The 26,962-nt window shown below is 43.9% G+C and overlaps 1 protein-coding gene across 1 annotated transcript in view; it reads right to left on the reverse strand.

Annotated features, from left to right (window-relative positions):
- CFAP74 (cilia and flagella associated protein 74) overlaps window positions 1-26,962 on the reverse strand; it is a 1,328,338-nt gene that overhangs the window by 365,400 nt on the left and 935,976 nt on the right. Inside the window, exons 29-31 of the mRNA XM_078642456.1 lie at window positions 15,461-15,603; window positions 12,619-12,756; window positions 10,871-10,980 (exon numbers count right to left, since the gene is read on the reverse strand). Coding sequence (XP_078498582.1) covers window positions 10,871-10,980; window positions 12,619-12,756; window positions 15,461-15,603 — 391 coding nt within the window. The remainder of the gene's footprint in view (window positions 1-10,870; window positions 10,981-12,618; window positions 12,757-15,460; window positions 15,604-26,962) is intronic.

Here is a 26,962-nt window from a genome sequence, read left to right on the forward strand (position 1 = left end):
CATTTACAAACCTGTAAATAAAATGTGTCATATCCTTCATCTCGATGTTGTCTATACCGCTGTATGTTTTGAACACCTGCAACAGCCTTTCATAAAAGGAGTGCACTGTCTCGTCTCTTTCCTGTGTTGTTCTATCTATCTTGGTCCAATCAGTTTCCTTTGCTGGCACTTTTATTTTCAAATGCTGTATTACTTGTTCATATTTTTTCATCACTTCTTTCGATGGTTCCCCTGTGTTGCCATCTCTCGGGTATTCTTCACTAGGCCAAGCTATGGCTATTTTACACTCGGTCCACAGATCTACCGGGACCACAATGTCGAAAAACCCATCCAGGTCTTTCCACAGGCATTTTTGCACCTTTACGAACCTTTCCACCTGCCGGTACCAGTCTACTGGTTTTTCGCGCAATTTGGGGAAATCGTTAGTAAAGGACACAATATCCTGTCTGGACCATGGAACGTGCACATATTTCCCACCTGGTACTTCGCGCATAGGGCATAACTGCTCTGGTTTTTCAGCTTCCTTTAGCAAAAATTCGGGAGTTGCCTGCCTAGACCTGGCCTCATCCTTTTTCTTGGCCCATCTAGCTTTCCACCTTTCCACATCTCCCCATTTTTGCAATACTGACAATAGTTCCTTGACCTGTGCTTTATTTCCTGAAGCATTCAAGTTTTCCAAATCTTTGTCTGAGAAATCTGCTCTATATGGTTTTTGCAGCGGTTTCGATCTTGAAATATCTATACCCATGCTAGCAGCAGTGTCAGTCAGTTTTTCATGAAGTACTCGGGTATTTCGGGTGAGACTTTTGCAGATAAACAGCATTTCGTCTTCGGAGTAGGTATTTAATCTGTCTAATCCTACGTTTCCTGCCATCAATTCCTCTATTTCTATTCTCAGCTTGTAAAGATCTAAAGGTTTCGTTGGGGACGTTTGCTTTTCCAATTCCTGACTCCATCTTTCGATTTCTTCAGGAGTCACCAATGTGACACTCCTAGTACCCGAGGTCGATTCCATCTGAATTGCCCTCGTACTAAACGTGTGCGGCTTCGGGATCCTTTTCCCAGTCTTTCTAATGGGCAGATCTAGCAGCGAGACCTCCGACTCGCACTCACTGGTCTGATCATCTATAATTAAGGGTTCTGGTCTGGTCGGTGCAATGACAGGGGTAATTACGGGAGTTTTTGGAGTCCCTTGACGGTCCCCATACAGCGGAACCACCGGTCCGATTGTTACTGGGATCGTCAATGCTTCAGGACTTGCATTTAGCTGTGACATTTTCCGTATTATTTCAGCTCGCTGATTCCCCAGCGCTTCTCGCTCTTTCTCTTCTAATAACCTGTCCAAGGAGTTTCCATGTAACACCTGCGGGGTCAGAATGGGAGCATAACTCGGGGCAGTAGGATGAGTCTCACTCGGCCCTCCGCCATAATTAGGTTTCTGAAACAGACTTCCTGTGCCTAGAATTCTCTGATCTTCCTCATCCCGGGACTGTAATCGTGGCATTCCTGAACTCAAGGACCTCACCTCACCTCCGAAGGGGGGGTGAGAGCAAAAATCTCCATAACGTGAATATCCCATCTCCCCACCAATTGGTCTCCTTGGGTAAATACTTCTGGTTTCTACGGGTCCCAGATTCTCAGTATAAGGAGGAACTATATAATCCCCTCCTACACTTGCGGACCTGACCTCTTCCCTTTGTAGGGGTCTCCGGGGAATATCCCCTGCACTCGAAGGACGGTGCCCCTCATTATAAGGAGGCGGACTTCTCATGCACATGTCATCTAACAGTTCGTCATCTGATTCTCCCAGGGGCCCCCAATGTTTAGTCTTTTCTGTTCTTTTCCCCCCCCCGGGAGGATCTTCTGCTGGCATCATGGGAAACAGTCCCTCAACTATCATGCTCTGTCTCCATTGTTTCATCTTTTTATCTCGGGATTCCTGTCTCAGTTTTGGGTAATACTTTGTCAGCCCTTTGTCCATTCGGGGCTTCTCTCTTTGGAAATCCTCAATCTTCCATTCCTCTAATGCCTCATACTGCGTTAGTCTCGGTCTGGGATGTAATTCATTCATTCGGGTTCTTAAGTTGAACAAGATCCTACCATTAAAGGTACCTTCTAACGGAAAGGCCATTATTCCGTCGTCTTTTGTGTATTTTACCCAATTTTCTAACCACACACACGTATTGTACCCTCTGTCAAACATCATGAAAGAGGCGGGAGTATTTGGTGGTGGAATAACAATGCCCTCTCTAGTTTGAATCGGCTTGTCCTTTTTGAAGTAATTCTTTACCTTTTTTACAAGGGACATTTTTCTCTTTGTTCCGTACATAATATCGTATCTATTAGCTTTCCACTGATCCCTTTCAAACCCTTGGTTTCTTGGATCGGGTCTAGTCTCTGGAGAATACGAGTGCCACATACGATTTATACACTTAACTTTGTTTACAAATTACCTCCAATCAGAATGCGTCTTGTAATTCCGTGCGACCAATGGGTGCACGCGTTAAAATATTTTCGGCCAATGGGTGCGCGGCCTTTTCGCGAGACAGTTCTCACGCTTCGGCGCTCACCCCTCCTTCACAATTCCAGCCCCGCTACCCGCCCGCTGTATCTACCAATCCCAGCGCGGCACGGAGTGACGTCAGAGACGCTTCGCGACTGACTCCCTCCCTTCACAAGGTAACGGAAACTTTCTTTCTTTCTAAAGTGCTTAGTACTTGGTTATTTTACAACGAATACACATTCGCCACAGTGCTCAAGTGTCTAGACAGGAAAGATTTATTTTACTGCAAGTAAACTACTTCCATTTACTTTTCACACGCTGCGGGTAGATCTCTTCCGCCCACCCTTCACTCTAGCATCAGTGAACCTGTTACTTCCCTAGACCCATCCACTCTTTCCGGGATATCTCCGAGTCTAAGGTTTCCCAGCGGACCCCTTTGCTTTCACTCAAGCTCCGATGAACCTGCTACTCTTCCGATGTGACCCTTATTAGGTTACGCCACTATTGGAATTTTGCCAATGAACCTCGTTACTAACATTTATTCACACATGTATTCAGAAAAACCCTAGTTAGTGCTTCCGGTTCTGCCTAACCTGCACCTAACTTTCCTTGAGCCTACGACCTCAAGGCAATGGATTCTATTCACCACTTGCCTATTCAATTCCCCGGGGAGTTCCGACAACACTTAACGATACGTTTTACATACGCTTGGATTAATACATATAACAATATAAGAGCAAGAATAACAATTTTAAAACAATTCATAAATTTTCAAAAGCAGCGCATTCTCAAGAGATTGATCAGGTCGCTCTTATAGCAGCATCAATATACTAGCAGCTACCGACTTGACTTAGCTTAACTAGTCCTACCTAACCTTTAACTAGTCCCTAACCATCCTCTGCTTACCAGAAAATACTGATAGAGCGCGCGGGTCACCCGACCAATAATTTCGCCACTTCTGGCTTCGGGCCCATATATTTCAAATCACCATATACATTGATCAGATGACCTCACGCTCTGCTATCAGGTATTTGTGAGTTCCCTTCGTTATTCTTCAGCGTACCCGACTTACCATCCACCGACACGGGTACCTATGACCACGATGGATCAGGGAGCTAGCTGTAAAAGGAAAGGCAGCAAAATACAAACCAAACAAAATAATATTCAAATACCTTTTGTAAAATGACCACGGACAACTGGAAGTTTTAAAGTCTTTATCTAATTTAGTAAATTTCCGAAATAATCAAATTCACAGTAATTAAGCAATCGATAATCAGAATAACAGAAAGTACATAGCTGAATAGCAAATAAGTCAGAGCAACCATTTATAGACTAATGGAACCAGGGCACACTTAAATGAAGGATCAGGCATTAGAACGTTCAAGATGAATCACTAAAGATGGGATAGGCTTTGATTAGGACTGGTATTTTAGAATTATCTCAGAGGACTAAGACAGGAGTTCGGAACATTTATATAACTATAGGGGAGTCTATAAAGAGAGACACGCTATGCTTTAAGGCAAAAGTTCTTTAGACAATTTAAGTAAGGAGGTTCTAGACCATATCAGGAAATGACAAACTGCAATGCAAAATATAATTTCTAACAGGTAGGGTATCATAGGAACACGTTATGAAATAAATGCAAATGACTTTATGATTCAATGGTTGCGGAAAAGCATGGAAAATTAACATATGCAAAGATATGTCTTTATTAAAGCAAAAGACAGAAATTCAGAAAGGTGCAAGATTCAGAGTGATATTTACCTAGACTGGTGTGAAAACCAAACCCTGGCCACGGGTCAGTTAAGGACAGGAAACCCTCAAGGAAGGATACCCCTCAAAGGACAGCAGGTGCAGAATGGACACCCAGGATAGGACAGGAAACCCTCAGATTAGGAATCAGGACAGGACCTCTCGGACAGGACCCTCAGGACAGGACCAGCACCCGCAGTTCGGAAGCAACGCCTGCGCTTCACCCTCTCTGCAGCTATCGATCAAGACCCCGATTGGGTCAGCGAACTCCCAGCAAAGTGCTCCGCCAGCACTTTAAGGTTTAGTAAAACCTTAGTCTATGGTCAATTTCGGACAGAGTGCTCCGCAGCTCTCTGTATCTTCAGTCACCTATTGAGTGCGTTGGGTCAGTGACAGGTCAGCTAAACCAGACAAGTCGGACAATTTCCCTAGGTGAACCCAGGGTAGATATACTGTTTTGGGACGGTGTACCACCCCCCAATGTTGCAAAGTGTCAGAATCCCTCAATTTGGATTGGTCCTAAGGTAGGATTTGGGTAACACACCAATCAGAATAGACTATTTGGAGGCCTAATTTACATCTCTGGGTACCGCCTAGCAAGATTGGGGTTCCCATGAGAAACTGCACGGCAAATAGTAGCGCAACACACAATGTATCATATAAGGAGCAACTTTCTCCGTTCTCGTAGGGCAGAGGTGGCTTTCCCATGAGCATCTTGACGGTGGCTGCCAGCTGGCTGAGTTCCACTGTCCATTGTTGCCACCTTTCAGTGCACCACGAGTCTGCGCAGAAGAGACCCTCAATATGGCTCCCAACCGGTTCGGACCCCCATTTCCCGCAGTACATGAAAAGTAAGCGAGAACAAATTAATACATAGAAATAAATGTATGTAAACACATCATTGGTCTTGTATTTTAAACTTATCACTACAAAAATATACTATGCAGTTTAAATGTTAGCAACATATACACGTTCACAAGAGCATTACCACGTTATTCACGAAAGCTGTGTATTACGCATGCGCACCCTTTCCCTCCAAAATTCATAACTACGTCAGGTCACGTGAGTGTGACTGACGCATGCGCAGAAGCACTTTTCAAGCGGCGGCCATGTTTTTAAAGACATGGATTAGTTGTATTAGAAATACACGTATGCAAGCTTCCTCTACCTTGTTCGAGTATGGAAATAAAAGATTAGTAAGACGAACAATTTATTAATTTATTACACACGGGCGAGGTTCTTGACTCGAGCAAGTCGCGATGCGATGCTTGCTCTATCAATGGCATGCTGCGCTTTAGATGAATATGTTTAAAAGTAAAGTGCGCCATACTGCGATTGCTACAATAGTTAATTGTGGATGCGTTAACAATTGATATGTGCACTGATGGCTGGTGGTGTGGGTGCGTGTAGGAATTGTGCACTGATGGCTGGTGGTGTGTGTGCCTGGTGGAAGTGTTCATTGCCGGCTGGTGGTGCGTGTGACTGGCGAAAGCGTGCACTGACGGCTGGTGGTGTGTGCCTGGTGAAAGCGTGCACTGACGGCTGGTGGTGTGTGTGTGTACCTGGTGAAAGCGTGCACTGACGTCTGGTGGTGTGTGTGTGTGTGTGCCTGGTGAAAGCGTGCACTGACGCCTGGTGGTGTGTGCCTGGTAGAAGTGTGCACTGATGGCTGGTGGTGTTTGTGCCCGGTGAAAGCGTGCACTGACGGCTGGTGGTGTTTGTGCCTGGTGACAGCGTGCACTGATGACTGATGGTGTCTGTGCCTGGTGAAAGTGTGCACTGTCGGTGTGGTTGTGTGTGTGTGTGTGTGATTGTGTGTGTGTGGTTATATGTGTGGTTGTGTATGTGGTTGTGTGGGGTTGTGTGTGTGGGTGTGTGTGTGGTTGTGTGGTTTTGTGTGTGTGGTTCTGGGTGTGGTTGTGTGTGTGTGTGTGTGGTTGCGTGTATTGTGGTTGTGTGTGTGTGTGTGTGGTTGTGTGTGCTTGTGGTTGTATGTGTGGTTGTGTGTGTGGTTGTGTGTGGGTGGTTGTGTGTGTGTGGTTGGCTGTGTGGCCCTGCTTACCTTTTGAACGTGCACACCTGGCACAGGATGAAACTGCCCCAAGACAAGGCTCGGGGTGTTTGAAAACACTGCCCTAGGAATAGCAGGCTTCATGCGTTAGTAGAGTTTGCCAACCTGCTGACACATCCAGGCCGGATACACGAACAAAGCGACAGATCAGAGAGAGTGCGCACCAAATTTGCCTATCAACAACCTCCCACCCACCCCTGAAAATGTTATCTTTTCATACTTTTAATAGCGCATGCGTGATAGGTGTTTCGGAAATCAACTTGCAAAAGAAAAATATCAAAACAAGATTTGCTATGCAAAGCAGGTGCCTGTAATCTGCACTGACACAAAACGCCAGGACTTGCTTCCTGCTGCCCGTATTTCAGCTACTGTGGTGTTTTTTTAGCTGATAAAATAGCTGAGTGCTGAGCGTCTGCTACAGAGATGTGTGGGATCCAAACGTCGCAGATTCAGATCTTGGCAGGGCACATTCGAGATCTCATCCTTCCGGTGATTGCTCAGCCAAATATCTTGCAGTATAAAAAGATATAGAGGCCCGACTCGCAGATATCTTTTCTGTGAATATATCAGACTTGTTCTTCACGTACTCCTAGATTTCGAGGTTTAAGTCATATAAACAGAGCATAGAGTAGTGAATCAATATTGAATGTTTAACTGGTGTGCTTGCCGTACAAACTACCAACACCCGCCAATTGAAAAATCTCACACAAACGTTTTATTGGAAATAACATATATATTTTGTAATTGTTTAAAGTTCCTCCTGATGACCGAAGTCAGAGGCCACGATTGCTCAGCCCATCTGGGATGAACAGCAACACGTGAAACAAGCAACGGACAAATGACTCCCAATCCAAACAAAAACTTGCTGCACCTGGCAAAACTCACCAGCTCGCGATTGTGCACATCAAAAACTTAACTCGCGAGAAACGATGAGAAAAGGCATGCACACAATTTTACAACAAGAGAGGGTGGATAAGGTGAAGAAAAAGGTGAAGGACGTGGAGGAGAAGTCCAAGGAGTTCATCCAGAAGGTGGAGGAGAAAAGCATCGACCTCATTCAAAAGTGGGAGGAGAAGTCGCGGGAATTCATCGGTAACTTCTTGGAGATGTTTGGACCCGAAGGGGCCCTGAAACTAATGCTTAAGGAGGGAAAAGGCCGTATGCTCCAAGCATTCAGCCCCAAACAGAGTCCAAGCAGCAGCCCTGTGCGGGAGCGCTACCCCTCGCCCACCCTTCCGCTGACCATTTACCAACAAGATGTCCCCATCCTCCTCACCCATCAACTTTCCTCGGTCCAAAGGGGCGGCTGTGTACGGCATCAGCGAGGACGGAGAGGACTAAGCTGCCGGAGTGCTCAGCCTTCACTCGGTGGGGCATTTTACACGGCTAATTCCAGCAGATGGCGCCAGACGCTGAGAGTTTACCGCAGAAAATTCTGACATGCCTTTTTTTCCGGGTTATTTCCTTGTGCAGCAAGTGTCAGGTTGGGGGCCACAGTTCGGAAAATACTTCTCATACTCCCTTAAAAGATGAACGTAAGTGATTAACAGTGCTGACAAAACAGTCCACGCCGGGACTATGCATCTGGTAAGCAACAATGTTGGGTGTCACGAGCAGCATGTTGGGTCCACTGCTTTTGGATATTGTCATTCATTGTGAGCCATAATCTGGTAACACTGGAGCTCCTCGGGGTGCTGAGTAGTGTCAGAGGGTGCGTGAGGTATAGGACAATTACATTTTCTCGACAAGGCATTGCGGTGACCAATTGAAAATGGAACAAGCGGCACTGAAAGTGATCGTGAAAGCGATCACTATTGTAAAAAAACAACAACACAGCAGCGAGTGGTGCGCGCGCCACTGCGAGCCATATGTCTTCAATTATCGCGCACGTGTCTGGGCACGATAATTGAAGACATATGGGGTTTGGTAACAGACACCAATAGGCCGTGAGCGGAGCAATGCGCCCGCCTTTGGCCTATTGCGTGCTCTGTTACAAAAACACACGCACGCAAAGTCCAATAGCGGAACCCAAAAGGAATCGCACACGCACGAGCGTGTGCGATTCCAGGGTCTGTTTCTAGACCCCCTACAAAACGGCTCGCCTGCGCGAGCACTGCTGCGCAGTGCATCAAGAGGGGCAAGCCCTAAAAAGTACAATGGATAAAAGCAAAACAAAATTGGTCTGAAAAATCACACATTGCCCTATTAGTACCTAGCACTCAAGCAAACTGCTTTGTGTGTGGTTGTGCTCCTAGTGAAAGGGAAGCATGCTGTCACTCACAGTGAAGTTACCCAATGGATGAAGTGAGTTAATTCACTAACCCATGCTGTATGCTAAAGTGGGCAGAATCAAATATGAATGACAATAATAAACCAATGGATGAAGGCTGGCTGATTGCCCCTATGAAAAACTACATAAAAAATATACGTTTTGTAAAATAAAATGGAGTTGGCTAGCACCAGACCTAAAAAGGTGGGAATATCACAGGAGGAAGGACACTATTATGAGGAGCTCTACAAAATGTGAGGGAGAGACTAAAACTAGAAAAATAATCGGAAATTAAATAGGCTACACATGCTAGCCAAGTCACAGTACAGGCAAAAATACAGGCTGTGGTCGTAGATAATTTATTGCTAGAAAAGCACCCAGACTAATAGAGAATTAATGCTCAGAAGAGCCACTAAAATTAATTTGTGGCAGCTGCACCGTTTTATATGCAGAAGAATAAAAAGTCATAGGCACACTTTCAGAAGATCTCATGTGTATATTACCTCCAGCAAGAGCAGACACCTTAAATATGGTGTACCTTGATGATTTTGCTGAAATGAATAGACCTAACTGTACCTTTATATGTAATACACTTGAACTCTGTGCTCTGCTTTGCATTTTCAAAAACGGACCCAAAGATTTCTGGGAGCCATCCCGAAAGTTTCTTGCATCACAGCAGCAAGCCCCTCCTACGCAACAAGAGCAAGGCATGGAGCCGACAGGAGTGGGTTGAAAGAGACGTAGTATTCATCAGAGGACTGTATATGCCTTGTATATCATGACAAGTGGAACTATAGATATATCTAGGCCTGTATGGACTAATGAAAGATCGGAGGGGGTCTCATCTGAGGGTAGACATAACGTGTTCATTGATGGGGTACTAGGAAACAACAACTGTGCTGTGATTACTGCTGCGCCGCCCTATTGTACCTTGATGATTTTGATGAAATGAATATGTCTAACTGTACCTTTATATGTAATACACTTGAACTCTGTGCTCTGCTTTGCATTTTCAAAAACTGCTAAATAAAGTTTAAAAAAAAATATATATATGTTGGTTTGTCTAATTAAGCAAAAATTACCCAATACAGTTCAACTTACCTTATGTGGCTTCATGCGTCATTTTCACTTCCTAACCACTCATAACAGTCAAGGAACATCACAGCAAATGATCATGGTTAGGTGACACCATGACCGTCATCTACAGATAAGGTATACCACTGCAGCTTTCCATGATCAAGAGACACAAATGTAGTTACCATGACCGCAGAACTACAAGGCCATCATGCTTGGTCAAGCAACATCATAGCAAAGGATACCCTGGAAATCACTCATGGTCATCGAACACCATGGAACCATCCACATTGAATGGATCTAAAAAACATGGCAGTAACACATGAAATAGACACCACAGCAATCACCTGTGGTCAAGGGACACTGTGGCAGCCACCCACAGTGAAGAACCAACTTTGCCCTAGCCCACGGTCCAGGGGCACCATTACAGACATCCATGAGAAAGAATATCATGGCTGTGATCTGAATTATTCGTGATCATCATCAGGACTGGGGAAAGCAACTGGTATCTAAAGGTTTATTGTAAAGGGGCACTATGGCAAAAATTCATGGGTTGAGGGATTCTTTGACAGCTACCGTAAGAAAAGAGTGAACATAGTATTTAACCAGCATAAAGGACATTGAGGTAGCCTTTTTTGTGAAGAAAAGACCCACAACAACTGTCTGTGGTTCAGTGGCACTGTGGCAGAGATCCATGGAGAATATACAACATGCCTACCCTCAATGGAGAAGCCAGTCGTGCAGAATAGCCTTTTGACGGTCATCCAGGGGCAAGGGACACCAGGGAAGGGGGACCCCATGATAGATGACCAACTGTAAGGGACCCCCCGTCATACATGAAAAACGGATGTCGTCACAGGCAGTAAGCAACAGTCAAGGGACAACATGGTAAGGCCTCATGATCATGAGACATCATGGTATTTGTCTATGATATGGGAACAACAGAGCAGTCACCATTTGTCAAAGGCCTATAGCGAACACCCACGGGCAAGGGGCACCCTTGGCAGTCATCCATGATTGAGGACACCACAAGAGTACCTAGGTTAAGGAGCACAATAGAAGTAATCCATGCGAAAGGTACACAGAGTGTTACCAATGATAAGGGGACAATGACGAGAAAAATCAATGAAATTTGGCACGGTAAAATACTCCTTGTTTTAGGAATCAAAACATCTCAAGAGGTTTTCTAAGCATTAAGTACCTGTTGCAACTTCTCCAAAGTTGATGTTGTGTTTTCCATTGTCAGAAGTAACGACAAGCGCAGGGGCCATGACAGGACACTGCAACTCCAGGTACAAGGTGTTATAAGGGCTGTTAAAAATAAAAAGCAAAACAAGTACAGTTGTATTTTACTTACCACTTCTGCACAGAATTAGAGCTATAAATCAACTGATCTTTACCATGAAGAGAAGGTGTGATGTGAGTGATGAAAAAAGAATATGTGGAGGCTTGCAGTCTTTGGACCTACCTTGAACCCTCCCCCACAGTGATAGAATTAATATTCCAAATGTAGTCATTGGTACATTCCCGCCCAATGTACTGGCCTCATGATTTTACCTTTAGAACATGCCTCAGTTGCTAACTGAATCTGGACATTTACTTAGCAGTGCTCTCGCACCCACTAGGTCGTGCCATGCAGCTCCCTGTTGACTGTACCACCATGTAAGTAGAGCTGCATATAAGCACCATGGCCCTACTTTCCTTGAAACATTACAAAATAGAATCAGATTTCTCCCCAAATATGCATGAGCCATCTATGGGCATAAACAAGGCCTGAATGTCTCCTGAAAAGCCTGAGGAACACATCCATGTATGGCAACAGGGTACCAAATTGGTGCCTGCGGCACATCCCAGATGATCACTAGTATCAAGTTCAGCACTAATCATGTATTTAGCCATGTTCTAACCATCTTAAATGATTTCAGCCATGGAGGCCCTAAGTTCTTTCAGGACACCAGAAGGATCTCACCGGCCATGTCCCAGAGGCTGTGCGAATACTGGCACCATAAACAATCTGCAGTGACTGACCACAATGCTAGGCTAGCTGAAGGAAGTATTTTTTTTTTACGAATGCCTCAATCTTGTTCCACTCCCAATGTGTTTAGGGGGGCAAGGGTGATAGGGCATGATCTGTGGTTCACCCTGCTGGTGGAGGTCTTAATCACAAGAATTTTCCAGGTGCTGCTCAGTGGCGTCTGGCCACTTGCCTATTCACTGGTGGGCTTAGATAAAATGCCCATTAAGGTTTCACTGAACGGAAGCAAGATCTCAGATGAATCTTACCCAGGTTGTGAAATATCTGTAAGAATATTTGTCTTGATTTCAACAAAAGTCACTTGTAGGTCCAGGACCTATGCTGCCAATTGGCCATGTAAAAACTGTCGATCATCATAATGGGTTGGACAAATCATCCCCATCCCTACCATCATCCTCCCTGAGTGGTGGCAAGCTCTGGTCAGAGTTGGAGCAAAAAGGACAATCAAGCCTCTGAGGATGCCCCTCAGGTAGCGAGAGCATGGAATCAGACTCAGGTGGTATGGTAATCAGTTGAGCTGCAGTAGAATCAGAGCGAGACCTCGACTGGGGTAGAGTTAAAGCTGGTTTGGGGTTGGACATCAGAGTCGGCATGAGGATAGTAAATCAGTTCCTATATCAGAAATATTTCAAAGGGAAGGTCTTTTCATCTGAAAACAACCACTCAGCATATGCCATTTCTTTTATAAGGATGGTATTGGATCATCAATTCCACTTTTACAACTTCAGTGCTTAGATCCTAATATATTCTGAAATCAAATTTCTGAATCTCCAATGTTGGCGATACCATGAGGGTAATAGAATAAGTTTTTTCTGGTCATCTGCTCTCCCCATATGGCTTTTACAATCAAAGTGTATGTGTTCTTTACAAATGAGAATATGCAGACATATGATCAGCTCCAGCATTTAATGTACCTGTAGGTGAGATTTCCAGTACTTTTCTGATCTCCAGTGTCCCTACCGCTGGCAACAAAGCAAGGTACGATGAACCTTTCAAACTTTCCACTGAAACTTCTTAAGAGGGAGGCTTGAGCTGCCACATATTCATCAGAGCTAGACAGAAGATAGAATTAGCCATCAAAAGAAAAATATTCAAAAAATCAATCATTATTGTAAGAACAAGAAACAGTCCTGCCCCTCCTTTCTTTAGACTAGCGGGGGTTCTTAACCTTTTGACTCCTGTGGACCACATCTTTATCATTGCTGGAAATCCGGGACGCTCACTGAACCATTAATAGAATCCAGAGACCCCCACTGAGTCATTACTGGAATTTCGGGACCCCGGTCTATGCAGAACAGCTCAAGGCTTACTCAAGAAGGAAAGGTCGGTTAGACACATAAACTACAGAAATACTAGCTAATAAGATCAACGTCTAGTTATTGCTTTACTTTAAGAAGGAAAAGTTCTTTAACTGTTTTGCTGTTCACCCTATGTGGGAAGGGTATGCACAGACATGGGTCCCATGGTCACTACGCCACTGGAGTCAAGCTATCCTGGCTGATGAAGGCTGATAGCCTGAAACCGGTCCTAGGATGCTTGATTCCGGTCCAGGGAAGACATGTCTTGGCAGTTTGGGCTGGACTGTTCCCATGAGGCACAGGGTCCAGACTAATTTGCATATGGCCATGTCTGAACTGGGGTGGCTTGGTGAGCAAAAGAACGATGGATTAAACCCAGATCTGTGACTGGGGGTGAATGTTTTGCCATTGTGCAACATTCCGTCCATCATCTTGTGTATTTTGAAAGTTCTTTAACATACACAAAAGGAATATGCGACACTTAATACTAAGAAATCCAAAAGTCTCTAGTACCCTTTGGGCCAGAGTTCTGACCCCAACAAGTATTATAGCACACAGACAGTAAGCAACTTAAGCATAGTTAATACTGGAATCTACAGGCAAAGTAACTCTTCAAAGCTAGAACAACAGTACCAATATTTGTATTATAGGGTTTTAACTTCAAGCAGTAGCTATGAAATCAAATGTTTCTGGTCTACCCATTCCTCAAAGGAACATATGTGCCGCCCTTCCTCAGAGAGGTCACCGCTCTAGTGGTGCTAAGAGTCTGGTTACAGGTGTCTGACATTCAGGCACATTAACTTTATGCCACTAGTTAAGTACAGATGCAGATAGTCATCACTAGTTAAGTAGACACTAGGTTATCTGTAGGAGGGCAGTTACTGCTCAAGTGGCCAGTATCCCCTGACACACTCTAAGGTGAAACAAAATGAATGGGAGCCTGTACCTCAAAGCCAGCCAACTGGTCACGACCAGAATTTCTGGTGGATGATGTTATTTGCTATTGGACTCAGGGAAATTAACTGTCTGTACTGAAAGGTGCCCACAGGCTCCAACAGCAGAGAGGAGAGGGATGAAGCTGTATCATCTTCAGTGATGTTGTGACAGTGAAGACCTTACTCTGTTTCCCTCAATGTTCCTGTGTACCAAGATTCCTTACGGAAAGAATAGGTTTCAGTACATCTTAAAATGGAAGGTTATGTTTCTAGAAAAGATTGTCTGGAACAATTACTGACCACGTAGAACTTCTAGGCAGTCATAGCACAAACATGTAACACAATTTGTAGCTACATGCTGGACAACAATTTTAGTGGTTGCATTGGTTTCCAGTTGCTGATATCAGTTCTCACCTAGACCTTTCAATTTTTGCACTTTTGTTTTGTCCTACCTCTTGATAGGTTTCCATGTTTATTTCCTTCTGGCTTCCTGGAGTCCGTTTGTTTTTTCCTGCCTCTCTCTGTGCATTGTCCTTACAGTTACCTGCTTCAAATTCTCAAATTTCCCACAGACCCTAGAATGTTTCATGATCTTCCTTACATTCATCAGAGTATTGTGTAACACAGTAACCATTGTGCAATATTTTATGGAACTTCATACCACATGTTGTTAAGCCTCATCCGAAGAGCTATTTAGTTGTGATATATTGTTACTGCTGTAACAGCATCAATACTCATGCTACCTAAAGCCTCTCAAGTGTAATAGCTAGATTGATGATTGGCTAGAGCTTGGAAAGATAATAACCCTGCATAATTTCAAGCTTGTGAGGCATGCCAGGAGGACTAGAAGGGAGTTTACTTGATCTTCAAATGTCAATATTTGATCTAGCCAGACTCCTAGATTTTAGACTTTAGGTGTTGGATGAGGAAAAGGACGTGCAGGCCACCATGTTAGAGACCAAATATTAGTTTGAGTGCCAAGTAATACTTGGTCCCCTACTTGGTGGTCTGCACGTTTGGGTCCTATTATAGCAGATATTTTATGCTGCTGCAAAGTACACATCATTCCCATATGACTTATCTCATTCTGTAAATGTTGCTGCCCATTACATTCCAGATCCCTGCCTCGACTAAAACTTTGCTTTCTTTCTGTTCCCTGATAAGAAAATACCCTCATATAAAGCCTAGTAATATATATTGTATCAAATCGGGAGCCCAGTCGAGACTATTACCCACCAAATCTATCAACAGGTCTCTCTCATCAAGGACTTATATTGATGCACTACCATGAGCATAATGATTGTAGTTTCCCAATTCGCTGCTTTTTGGGGAGGGTTGATTGCCTCTTTGGTCTTCAAAGTGAACTAATCCAACAAAAGAAACAGAAGATATAGGCCTTAAATCGCACTAAAAACAGTATCTTTGATCCATGTCTCACCAACATTGAAAGAGATACATGTCTCTGGGGATACATCAGCAAGACATGTGATAATGCTTCAGCAAAACCAATGCAATTCACTCACTCTGTTTTTATTTCCTCTGGAGTGGGAGCATGAAAGGGAACTGGTGGTGGTGCTGGTGCTTGGACAGGGGGTTCAGGAACTTTTACTTTTGGAGATTTCTTCGAACCTTTCTTCGCAGAGGATTTCTCCTTCTTGTCTTTGCTCTGTGTAATAAAATCGAGTAAGGTTTACAAGTTGCCTTTTTTAATGTTTTTTGAAGAGTCAAACTTTAACAGAAAACGATCAATGTTCAGATCACCTACAAAACCTCCTATAACACCAAAACACATTGCACTGGAAGGCCCCGAAATTAATCTAGAACAAAACACAACATTATAGGACTTGACCCGGCCTGCAAGTAGAAGAACAAACTTCAACCCAAGGAATTCAAATATACATGTACTTTGAAGAACGGATTGTTTACCTTTGAAATGTGATTTTTGATGGATATGATGGCTCTTGGAAGTTTCTTAATTTTGAACCTCGTCCCCAGGTGCTAGACTGCATTCAGAAAACGTTCAATCTTGTTGAGTCACTGACACCAGGAGGCGCTGTCCAACATCACGGTCAACCTCTAAAGACCTCACAGGAAGCCATGCAAAGGATCACTACAAGAGCCTGTTGTGTCAGTTATGGCAGTTCAGTCCATTTCCACATCAAGCGGAGGCTAAAGATGTAGCCAAGATAAATATAGAAATAAGTACAGCATACCGTTGTCAGTAAGGAAGGTGGACAATTTTAAGGAATCCGTAGGAGCTGTCTTTTCCATCAGAAAGAATGTTGAAAGGGTCCTAATTCATTACTTTTAAACGACTCCTGTAGCATAGCATCTGAAAAGGAGGATGGATGAAGTCTAAGGGTATGTTTATAAGAAAAAGAGATTGTTGTTAACAGATAAAGACTGAGTCCTAGTAACACAATTGCTAAATGCCACGCATTGTCTACATCCATAGAAGGAAGAGGAGGAGGAGGAAAGGAAGATGTCAGGGTACTTTCAAGGGAATCACAAAACCTAGAGGGTACTATGGGAAAAATAATGGTTTAATTTGTACACAAGATTGTCCTTGAAGAACGTAATGAACAGAATGGAAGCAAGCAGAGCTTGAAGCTCACTCACACTCATAGTTGAAAGTATGGCTACAAGAAAAGTCACTGTCCAGAAAAGATACTTGAGATGATAATGTAAGGGCTATTAAGGAAGTCACATAAGAAATTAAAACAATAATTTCAAATCCCATAAGAGGACAGCAAATTGCTTTGGAAGAAATCTATTCTGAAGCTGCTTCAAAAGCGTAGCAATTATCTGCAAACACAACAAAGAACCTTGTTCAGAAGAAACAATGTACGCTGAATTAGTTCCTAAATAGTCTTCAATTGTAGCAATTCTAAGCCTTTCTCCAGCCGTGAAATGGCAAATTGGAGTATGAGGACTGTGTTAGCCAGAAGAGGGTCAAATGAGCTATTGCAATGCTATGTCAACGATGTGAACTAGCTCCTATAGGCAGCTCTAGTCAAAGGTCTTCTGGTCGCCAAAAGACTTTAAAAGACAATAGTGGGAAGATGGTAAGCAGCTAAGGCTAACATTTAAAGAGCCAAGCAAATCGGTGCAGAGTTTGCAGATTTGAGGTAGAATTCTGCCCGAATATTGGGAAAACTAGAGTTGTGACAGAACCAACTAGGAGGGGAAGAGTAGCCATCCACTGAACATTGTGGCCCTCCAGTAGCAGGCATTTATCCATATTTTCAAACCCCGCTTGAACTGCCTGCCACACAGACCTTTAACTTCACCTTCCATCATATCTACTGTTCACCCAGATCCAACACAGCATTTAACCCCAAACCGCCTGATCTCATCACTCTCGAAGCCTTCCCTAGTTAAATGAACATCTTTCTCTACAACTTCAACTTTTCCAGACACAAATCAAGAAAGCTAAGCTGCTGTCTGCGTCAGAAGTGATATTCGCGATGCCTATGAAGGCGCCGCCTCAGGGCACTGATGTTAGTTTCTTTTCGCAACTTTCCAGGCCAGAAGTGAGAGTCACAAAGAACACTGACAACTGGTCTGCATGTCTAGGGCCCTTAGGAGGGGTAACTCTATCATTGTAATCTGTTCATAGAGCATGGAGGATCGGTATGAATATGTGGCTAGAAAGGGTCTCTACCAGATAAGTCGTTACTGAAGGTAAGTAACTTGTTAATCTGACAGAGACTTTTAGCTGCAGATTCCTTACCTGAGACTAGACACCCAAGCAAGACTTTCACCGAAGTGGGGCTGTGAAATGGATTATACCAGAAATTCCTGCAGGAACATATGGGCGAAGTGCCCTTCACGATGGACCTGACTGTCTAGGCAGTAGTGTTTTGTGAACAAGTGCAAAGGCGCCCATGTTTCTGCTTGACGAATGTCCAGGACAGGGACTCCATGAGCTAAGGCAGTGGCTGCAGCTTTGGCTCTGGTGCGATGACCACACAAGCCATCTGGGGGATTGCTTCTTGGCAAATGCGTGGCAAATTTTTGATGCAGAGTACTAGCCATCGTGAGATGGTATGTTGCTGCACCTTTTTGCCTTTCTTGGCCCAACTTACCCTACGAAGAGTTGACCATAGTTCCGGAATACTTTGGTACGTTTAAAGTAGAACAACAATGCTATCTTTGAGTCCAGGCAGTGTAGTTTCTCCTCTTTAGCAGGATGGGATGGGACATGAAAAGTAGGTAGAGTTATGGACTTGTCTTCATGGAATGAAGTTACTGCCATCGGCAAGAAGGATGATCAAGTCTAAAGGACCAGCTTGTCTGCATTGAGCGAGACTTATGGAGGGTTAGCAGACAGCGCCTGCAACTCACAGACCCTCCTGGCAGATGTTATTGCCACAAGGAATACCATCTTGATAGTGAGGAGTCTGACTGGGCTCAAAAGGAGCTCACATTAGGAATGTCAGAACCAGTTGAGGTTCCACTGAGTCATAACAAAGGCCTTTGGTGGAAATATGTTTTGAAGACCTTTCAAAAGCCTATTTACAATAGGGAACTTGAAAAGGGATGGCTGGTCTGGCAGCTGCAAAAAGGCAGAGATGTATCCTTTGGTGGTGCCAAAAGCAGAGCCGTGCTGGACCAAAGAAGGAATAAACAAGAGAACTAGTGAAAGAGGTGCAGATAAGGGATCCATGTTATTCTTTTACACCATGCCACAAACGTGTTCCAACGGAAGGCGTTTACTGTCTTGATGGAGGGACACATGGCTGCCAAAATATTGTTGCAGACTTCAAGTGGAAGGTCAAAAGCTGTCAACCGTCCCCGCTTAATTTCCATTCATGAAGGCAGAGCGTTCACAGGTTCGGGTGCAACACCCTGCCCTATTGCTGCGACAGGAGATCCGTCTGAAGAGGCAGCCTGATTGGAGGATCAATGCTCATGAGTTCTGGGTACCAAGCTCTCTGTGCCCAATCTGAAGCCACAAGGATGACTTACGCCACCTCTGGATGGACATGCCATTCGTGATCCGCTAGGCATCGATGGCTGAGTTGGTCCGCTCTGGCATTCAAAGAGACCACCAAGTATTGAGCCACTAGGCATATGTCCTTGTGCGTAACGCCTCTTGACAAAGGGTCAATGACCCTACCCCGTCCAGTTCGTTGCAGTATTACATGGCGGTGGTGTTGTCCAGGAACACCTGCACTAGCTTTCCCTTGATTGAAGGAAAACAGTCTTTCAATGGCAATCGGATACAACAAAGCTCCAGAAGATTGATGTGAAGCCCATGTTCCGCAGAGTCCTCTGATCTCCACCTTTCCCATGTGGCCGCCCCAACTAAGCAGTGACGTATCTGTCACCACAGTCCTCTCTGGTTGTGGAAGGAGGAGGGGTCTACCATTGACCCAATCCCGGTTCGTTAGCCACTACAGCACGTATTTTGCAGTACCGTCTGCAATCCAGACCATGTTGGAGATATACGTGGATTGCTGCACCCACTTGAACTTTAGACCCCACTGCAGAACCCAGCAGCCTCAGAGTCAGTCTCACTGAAACCTAGGTTAGAGGCTGAAACATCGGTATCATAGCTTGAATATCCTGGACTCACCATTCGCAAGGATGGCCCCAAAACTGCACTGTGTCCAGAACAGCTCCTAGGAAAGGTGGCATCTGAGGGGGAGTCAGGTGTGACTTCAACACATTGATAGTAAATGCTATCAAGTGCAGGTGGTTCGCCGTAGTCTGAAGGTGGGAGATGACTGCCTGGGGCAAATCCACATGCAACAACAAATCATTAAGGTAGGGAAAGACCAGGACCCCGGACCTTCGCAGATGTGCTGCAACTACCACCATGGCCTTGGTGAACACCCAAGGGGCGTTGGTAACGCCGAAAGGGAGTACAGAAAACTGAAAATGCTCTTAGCCAACTATGAACTGCAGGTAGTATCTGTGGGTAGGCAGGACGGGAATGTGGAAGTATGCATCCTGCAAGTCCAACACACCCATTTAGTCTCCCGGGTCCAGGGCAGACAGAACCTGAGCGAGAGTGAGCATCTTGAACTTCTCCTTCAGGAAGAAGTTGAGAAGGCACAGGTCAAGGATGGGACAAAGGCCTCCATCCTTTTTGGGCACCAGGAAGTAGTGGGAATAGCAATAACATCCTACTTCTGATGCCAACACCCTCTATATGGCTCAATTGGCCAAGAGAGCCAACACCTCCTGACAAACGCGTTACTTGGCAGACAACAGAAAGTCTGCAACCTTAATGTATAACTCTGAAGGACAACAAGTCCAGAACATAGGATCCAGGACAATTGACCACAAAACATCACCAGAAAGAGACGGTGTATCCCCAATAAGAGACCTATAAATGTGGCAGAGCCAATAGACTTCAACCAATGGAGCACAGGGGTGGTAAAAGACCCCAAGGCGATAGAAATGGGGAGAGAGGGGGGTGGGAAAAAACATGAATAGAACGCACACTGTACTACCCTGAGAGTAGGGTTGGAAAGGATACATGACACATGAGCATACCGTCCAATCACAAGCCTGGGCGCAGTAAAGCCATGAATACAGAATGAAGTATCAGCATCCTGTGTTTTAGTGAAGTGAAAGCGTTACTCTGCAGAAGGATCAAGCCACGCGGAGCGAGGCAAGCGTAGAAAGCCCATCCTGAAAAGATCCTCGCAGAATGGCGAGGACGGGCGGGCGTTAAGGAATCTGCGGCTCGACTATGTCTCTACCAGACACATCGTTACCGAAGGTAAGTAACTCGTTCATCTGATAGAGACGTCTAGACGCAGATTCCTTAACTTAGAATAGATACCAAAGCCATACCCATAGAGGAGACGGGTCTGCTACTGAACCCCAATAAGTTGCGGAGGCAACATAGCCGTGAACAAGGTGACGACACACGGTGGGGACCGCAAACCAGCGTAGCCACACCAGACCAGAAAGCTCAGAAAAAGCTAAAAACATTCGGAGGCAAAGGCACTACAAGCCGTCATGAACAGCATGAAGCCCCCGTATGTATACTGGGTGAAAGAAAGAAAACATACGCTAGATATGTTGATTTGAAAGGGAAAGTTCATGACTTCGCAAGAAGTGGAACTGAACCCAAGGACTGATGGATCCGCAGCATCTGACGTGCTGACCGTAAATAAAATACATAGGGAAGACAACTGGAATGACAGAGTCAACACACACAGGTCCAGTAAGCACAACAGTGGAAAATATACCGTTGAATCCTGTACCAGCCAAATACGTAGTACAGTATTGGCAGGATGCCGAGCCATGAACAGAAAGTGCCAGTAGTAGTAGAAACAGAAGACACCCCGTTGGAGAGTCACTCTGTTATGAGGCATGTGAAAGAGCTGACGGCAACCATCAGACGCACCCAAAACAGGACTACAGTAAGAATGATAGCCGAGTGGAGGACTGGACGAAACAGTAGCATACCGTGCAGACGGTAGAACCACATAAAGAAGAACAAGAACCCTCCTGTAGGGTTGACTGAGCAGCCCAGATGAGAGAGACGCAATAGCACAAAGGCAAGCGGCAGAAAGGGGCACCAAGCAAGCTGAACATCCACATAAGAGCATTTAGGCGAGAAGACCGGGTCAATGACCATGGACACTGAATGAAGGAACGGTGACAGCACGATTTCGCTGTGTAACAGCACAGCAGAGATAGAGGCAAAGAAATATGCCCAGAAAGGAAGCGTAACACAGAAGACGCAAAAAGTAGCAACAGCCATGATGAAGCAGAAGGGGACAAACAATGTCCAGACTAGTAAGTAAGTTTATTTTGTTGATTAATTAAAACCATTACAAACAGCAAAGAGCAAATTCAGTTTACAACCTGATTAAAAAAACAATATAAACACAGACCCAGATTATCCAGCACTCATATACATACTTAATTCAGCTGTAATAGGATAATCAATAAACAGTTTAGCAGCAAAAGTGACATAAAGTGCAACGAGTTGTTAATGAACGAATTAGCAGCAAGATTTAAAATAAAGTGCAATGTGTGCTCTAGATCCACAACAAATACTTTAGATACTAATCAAAGAATACTGATAAGACCATATTATTGTTAGAATAATAATTAATATACTATCTCCCCAACTGATTGATATACTGACAACGAATTAGAAAATCATATACTTACAACAAATATTATCTATAAAATGAGATAATACTTTTATAACAATTAAATTTAAAAATTTCTATAAAATTTCATCATGATCCCTAAAAACATTTACTATTATAGAGTCATTGACATTTTAAATAGCATTCCTTACATGGATTTCATCTATTGCAGAGTCTTCCTTACATAATTTTGATTCCACTATGAGGATATATTTAACAAACTGATGAACTAATCTTGGTGTAATACCTCTTAGACATACAATGATTGCAGTTCTGCACGTTCTTACTCCCATTTCCTTAAAAAGTGGTTTTAAAAACCTCTTACGTTCAACAAGCAATCTTGGGCACAAAGTTACAATATGCTGTAGAGTTTCTTCATTTTTACCACATAATCTACAGATATTAGAGGGCCAATTTTTTTCCCATTTTGGGATTCCATCTTTGGTTGGGTATCTCCCAACCCGTAGCAGCATAAATTTATTTTTAATGTAAGGTTTTAAATAAAATTTCAAATAGGGCTGGGGATACAAATTGTTAAAAGAGTTTGCTATTGTCCAAAGATGTTTTTTTTCCCTTAAATCGTCTTTATCCATTATACAAGACAAAAGTGCTGCTGATTGATTGATTGTTTTTTTAAAGACCATTTTACACCTTATTTCGTCCTCTAGGTTTGGGTAATCAAAAGCAAGCAAACACTCGTTTAAATAAGATCGCCAGCTTCCCGAATAGGCCCCTCTTTGAATCTCTAGCCAACAAAGGTTGGCCAGCGAGCCTTCCTCTGCTCTGGATAATAACAGTAAAGATTTTAAAAATGTAGATTGCCTAACGAGACACTGTTTCTTCAGACCAAATTCCAGTCTAACATTCGCTCGACTAATGTTTTTTGGGATTCTAAATACCGATTTATATGATCTTATTTCAATATCATCTAAAGGTTTCGCATCTTTGCCCCGAAAAATAACAGAACCATAGTCCAATGAAGGAATTAACTTCACTTTCATGGCCTTCATCAAATGGTCATGATTTGGGCATAATAACTTATCCCTCAATTGTCTAAAGGCAAATGTAAGAGATGAGCCTTTAGCTTCTAGGTTGTTAAAATGTTTCCTGAACGATAAATTGTGATCAAATGTTATACCCAAATATTTATAGGTTTTTACACAGTCAACAACCATACCCTTGATATTCCATTCTTTAACACCTAGTTTACCTTTTCCCATGATCATTATTTTTGTTTTTTTAATATTTATTTTTAGACCATTCCTTGCAACATAGATGTTAAAAGAGTCTATTAATCTTTTAAGGCCAATAACTGTCTGACTTAATAAAATAGTATCGTCAGCATATTGTAAATATTTAATCTCTTGGCCCATCACAAAAGGAGAATGAGCGTTAATATCCTTAAAATGGGCAGGGAGATCAGACATAAAAAGATTAAAAAGGCAAGGGGCCAAAACGCAACCTTGTTTCAAGCCAATGTTTGTTTCCAGGCGTCGGGTTATATGGCTACCGTCGCCTACTTTAATCTGGACCCAAGTATCCGAATATAGCAATTTAATCATTTTTAAAAGTGCGTCGGATATTCCCCAATTATCTAATTTCGACCATAATATGTCGCGGGGCACAGAGTCGAAGGCTGCTTTTAAATCAATAAAACATATATACAGATTTTGTTTCCTAATTTTGGCTCTTTCGCCTAATAGCGTTAATAATACTAAATTTGAGTAAGTTGATTCTCCCTTTCTGAAGCCGGTTTGTAAATTTGGTATCAGTTTTTCTTTTGATGCCCATAATTCCAATTCCTCTAACAAGCAGGTTGCAAATATTTTAGCATCAACGTCAGTTAGAGCTATTAATCTGTAATTTGCTGGATTATCTTGAGGGCCGCTTTTATAGATTGGTTGGACGATACTACCCTGCCAAGAGTCTGGAATTTTACTGGTTCTAAGCACATCATTAAACAGCAGGGTAAGAACCTCTGGCCAATCCTTCAAGGCAGCTTTGAATATGGCATTTGGCATGCCGTTAGGACCAGGCGCACCATTTGATCGAATCTTATGTACCACTTTTTTTACTTTATCAACTGTCCAAGGCTCAATAACCGAGATATTTATCGGGGGTTGCCCAGATATTACGGTTATCTCTGGACATTTATTATGCATAAGAATAGATTTGTCTTCAACAAACTGAGGGCCTAATTGAGCCGTTTTAGAGTTATTTAGAAAAGATACCCAAGTTGATTCATCAATATTTGCACTATTGCATCTATTGTTTCCATTTTCTAAATTATTAATTAAACTCCAAAAGAGCCTAGGGTCTTTCGATTTGCAGGCGTGATGTAATTTGGCCCAAATTGATTCATAATAGGCTTGTTTGGACTTCCAAATTTCATTCCTGTAAATCTTTTTTAATTGTCTAATTTGTTGAGCGACCACAGCACAAATAGACCCCTTCGCTTTCCTATATAATGATCTAATGGTTTTGTTGAGTTTTCTTTTAAGATGTTTTACGCAAGGGGAAAACCATCCTGGGTTCTTTTGAGTTGACGTCTTACCACCTGTAGATTTTAATTTAGAAAAATTTTACAAAAGAGCATTACATAAACCAGGCCAAAGGTCTACCGGATTTTTTCCCTCAGGTATCGCATCTTGTAAATCAACAATTAGGCCAGCTAGAAAGTCCAAGATATTCTTTTTAATTTTATCATTCCATATGAGCCTTTTTAAATTAAAAGCGGTAGTTGAAGTTCTAAAATTTTTTGACTCGGGCAGATAATTAAACGCTAAAGAAAGAGTAAAGACTTGTGGGTTATGGTCGCTCTCGATTCTTGGTACAACTTGATAACTTTGGACTGCCTTTACAAGATTTTCTGAAATTATGCTGTAGTCAATTATCAAAAGACTAGCACTTTTCCTAAATGTAGGAGTATTATCGGCGTCTTTGAGAATATTTAAGTTATATTTTCTGAACTCGCAGTTAGACCATTCCAAGAGGATGGAGGATGGTACCATTCCTTTTTTATATGAGAAAAGATGCAGACTAGTAAACCACATAAGCCCCTTACCCGGGAGGAACAACGGTTCCCCGCAAGATAGAGGAGGAGACGGAGCTAGACACGACAGTCGGAAACAGTCAGGACCAATTGAATGGTCTAAGGACTCAAGAAGCGAGTATCCTAAAGAGAACACTCCCCTTGAGAGTGGTAGAGGAGGAATCCAAGCAGAAGTGTGTAAAACACATGTGCGGAAAGCAGCAGGGAAATGTGTAAACATTCTGGTGGGGAAAGTGCCCCGGAAACGAGGGCACAAGGCAAGGTACAGTAAATGAGGTACAGGGCGCAAAGAAGTGGTAGAATCAACGCAAACACCCTATGATAGCAATTGTACCAGGGTGCATTTCCAGGTTGCGCCAACACTAAGAAGCGTACCACACAATAGTTGTATCTTGGCGCAAAAAGATGATAGAGCGTCAGTGGTGAGAACTGCGCCTGAACTGAACAAGGCCCTAAGATAGAGACTGGCAAAAGAAAATCAGCCATCAAGGGCAAGAGGATCACAGCGACGCTGAAAAACAACCCCGTGAATACAGACAAGGCAGAAGCCATATGATAAGGAACCCATACTGAGACAGTGAAGAATTACCAGAGCCAACTCCACCGAAGGTGCAACAGAGTGATGCCAACGTCAGGATTGCAGAACGCATAAAAAAGAGGCCCACAGCAAGACTGTGGTAAAAAACTCCATAGGAGCGTTCTGAGGCTAAGGCAGTCACTGAATAGCCTAGAAATACCCCCCCACATAGGGTAAGTGTCAACCCCTGCGAGGGGGAGTCCTCTTGGGCAAAGCACACATTCAGAGGACTGAAAGGAAAGACAGAACCAGCCGTCCGGCTGCATATAAAGAATACTGAGATGGCGGAACTACCGCCTACACTATCCGGATGCTACGCAGAGTACCGGGACATGTATGAAATCAGACCAACAAGGCATAATCGCCTACGCAGAATAAAAGAATACTGATAAGGAAAAAGAAAGCGTGCCGCAAGAGTCACGGTAGCCTTGAAATGAGGCGCGAGACCGCTGAATCTGCGTGGCTATCAAAAAAGTCCACGCCATTGAAAGGCAGATTCCTAAGAGCATCCCGAACATTGTCCGGGAAACGACTGTCGCGCAGCCAAGCACGGCGGCACAAAGCCACTGACCGAGCGAGAGCTCCTCCCACCGAGTCAGTGGTGTCAAGAGAAGAGCGGAGGGAGAATTGCGTGATTCCCCTGCCATCATGCAGAAGGCGGATTAATTCAACCTGCGGGCCTTCTGGAATTGAAGGTAGAAGAGCCTCGACCAAGTGCCAAAGAGTAGAGGGTGCGCATGCGAACACGTAAGCCGTATTCAAGGCACGGATGCCCAACTGGCAGAGGCGAAAAGCTGGCGACCACATGCGTCTAACCACCTAGACTCCCTGATGGGAGGAAACAGAGGCAGGGCGGAGGAAGACTGTAAGTCAAAATCTGTCTGAACAACTAGGCCCTGAGCCCTAGGGTGAAGTGACAGACAGTGGATCATTAGGGGCAGGACGGTGTTGACGAGCTATGGCCATATCAACAGGGTCACCCGAGGAAGGCCTTGCCCATGTGTCCAGCATGATGTCAAACAAGAATGCACCAAGGGGCAGCAAAGGCTCCACTTCAACCGGCTCCATATGGAGAAGATCCAACAGAGGATCAGAAGGCATAGGCACCACAGGGGGCTGAAAACAAAGAATAGCAGCCGCCCTGTGAATAGCCTGTGCGTAGGCAGCACTAGCCTTAGTTGCCATCCGGGGGGGGTGACAATAACCCATCCATAGAGGATGGCTGGAGACTAACCCGTCCACTAGACAACAACAGCAGAGGAGACGGGGG

Source organism: Lissotriton helveticus, chromosome 5_1 (genome assembly GCF_964261635.1).
Source record: "Lissotriton helveticus chromosome 5_1, aLisHel1.1, whole genome shotgun sequence".
In the NCBI taxonomy this organism is placed as follows: Eukaryota; Metazoa; Chordata; class Amphibia; order Caudata; family Salamandridae; genus Lissotriton; species Lissotriton helveticus.